The sequence below is a fragment of the Habropoda laboriosa genome, unplaced genomic scaffold (assembly GCF_001263275.1).
Source record: "Habropoda laboriosa isolate 0110345459 unplaced genomic scaffold, ASM126327v1 scaffold33, whole genome shotgun sequence".
Classification (NCBI taxonomy): domain Eukaryota; kingdom Metazoa; phylum Arthropoda; class Insecta; order Hymenoptera; family Apidae; genus Habropoda; species Habropoda laboriosa.
In genome coordinates, this window is record NW_017100187.1 from 1324438 (window position 1) to 1326461 (window position 2024).

Below are 2024 nucleotides of genomic sequence, written 5' to 3' on the forward strand. Positions count from 1 at the left end.
TGTCACAGCCGTTGCTTGTCTCCTCAGTATTGTAACTTAAATCGGTGATTTAATTAGGAATAACGTATTTTTTTCTAGAATTTGTGAAACGTTAAGCAATAATGACCGACAAGAAAGGTAACTATACATCGTAATCGCGCAATACAACTAGCATTATGTGTTACACACGTTAAGAATATCTCGTGTTTTCGAGTCGAGAATACCACTTGTCACTCGTACGACAGAGAGTTTTTTTATGTTAGCGATGCTATCCGACACCTGTGAAGAATGGTGCACGTTCAAATTCGATCAAAGCTCGTACCATTCTTATACGAATAAAGCCCCGTCTTAATTCGACGAGAAAAAACTTGAATTTCTGCCCAGTGACAGATAAATCAATACCGCATTGTGTGTGGGAAATACAAAATGGCTTCCAGAGTTCGTCTTAAATAATTTTCGTGATGACCCTTTATTAAAAATCATATGCTACCTGCAACGTTACAATTTTATCAAGTATTATTAGTATTATTCGTTTTATGTCAAGCGCAATTTTATTCATGCCCTTTGCATCGAATCAATTACTGTGCATATGCAAGAACGTATTATGTATATGTGCACGGATAGTGTACACTTTACGCTTTTCAGAAAAATTCACGTAGTATCAAAAAATTCAATATTATTATGTTTTATTTGTATATAATTAGTTTCTTTGAGAAGTAACAATTCCAAATTCTATTTAACCTTGTGTAATAGAAGAAAGATGCTTTTGATATTTGTAAAAAGGTGTCAAGCCTTTTATCAGAAGTACATGTATTAATATATGAAACTTTAGAGATATTAAAAATGTTACTAGGGACAAAGGAAGTGTAATAAATTTTTACTTTAATGATACATACCTATTGCATTAATACAAATTTTCCCTTGTGAATTGAATAATTCAATTTCAATTAACATTGTGGTAAAAAGAGAAAGTGTAAGGTAAATGAAATAAAAAGATGCAACATTAAAAAATTGATTTCTGGAAGCCATACATATACTTTTATGTTGTGTAGTGCTTGTAGAACAATCAACAATAAATAATTTATATTTATTTATGACATTTTGAAATTATATGTTGAACAATTTTATTCAAACATAATCATGTTATTTATGTAATTTATAGTTATGATACATAAATAATATAATTTTGCTGAATCATATTTCTTTGTATATACATATATATGAAATATTTTATTTGACAATCATGAAATATTAATTTCAAATTATGTAGCTTCTTCACGTTTAAGATATCTTAAGCTTCAAATTAATATATTTTAAAATGAAGTTGATAGAGGATTGTTTTTAGTTCTTTTTTATAACCTTCAGAAATGTGTCATTATTTAAATTAATCCGTGTACATGTGGTATTATTCAATAGAAGCTGTTTAATAACTCGTACGAGTGAGGTATGTAATTTAATATTACTACTGTCTTTTCTCGAGTTTTGTACGTGCTGATTGAAATATTTAATTTGACATACAGCTTGGACCACTACACGATTCAATAGTGATCTACTGTTGTACTTAATTAACAGCTCGGACACTTATGTGATTATTCCTAATTCAGTCCGCTCTGTTCCTAAGGCAAATGTATGAAATGCTATGCTCAAAGAGCATAGCATTTAAGGGATGTGTAAAAGTTTAGTCTGTAAGTAGATCAGTATACACTGTTAATGATACAACTGAAAAATAATACGAAAATTGAGGATTATACTGGTGCAAATCTACGAGCGTATTACCGTGACGGTATAGCCGCTAAAAAACCGAAGGATAGCGCCTACAGTTGTGGCTGTCAATATGTTTGCAGCGGACCATTACAAAGACGATTTGATCCCAGTCAGTAGGTGGAGCTTCGGAGACCGGCGTTCGCGCAGCCTAAGCCACGTATCTAACCTCACCTTACTCTATATATTACCTAACTCACTACGTGTTTATATACCAACATATATTACGTATACACATATATATATATAATATATATATTCCACCAAATATATATATGAAAATA

General features: G+C 30.9%; 1 protein-coding gene across 3 annotated transcripts in view; it reads left to right on the forward strand.

Moving 5' to 3' along the window:
- Nucleotides 1-2024, forward strand: part of LOC108579560 (DAZ-associated protein 2-like) — a 10865-nt gene continuing 8841 nt past the window's right edge. For all 3 annotated transcript variants that reach the window (XM_017943124.1, XM_017943123.1, XM_017943125.1), the window contains exon 1: nucleotides 1-117. In XM_017943124.1, coding sequence (XP_017798613.1) covers nucleotides 102-117 — 16 coding nt within the window. In that variant the 5' untranslated portion in view covers nucleotides 1-101. The remainder of the gene's footprint in view (nucleotides 118-2024) is intronic.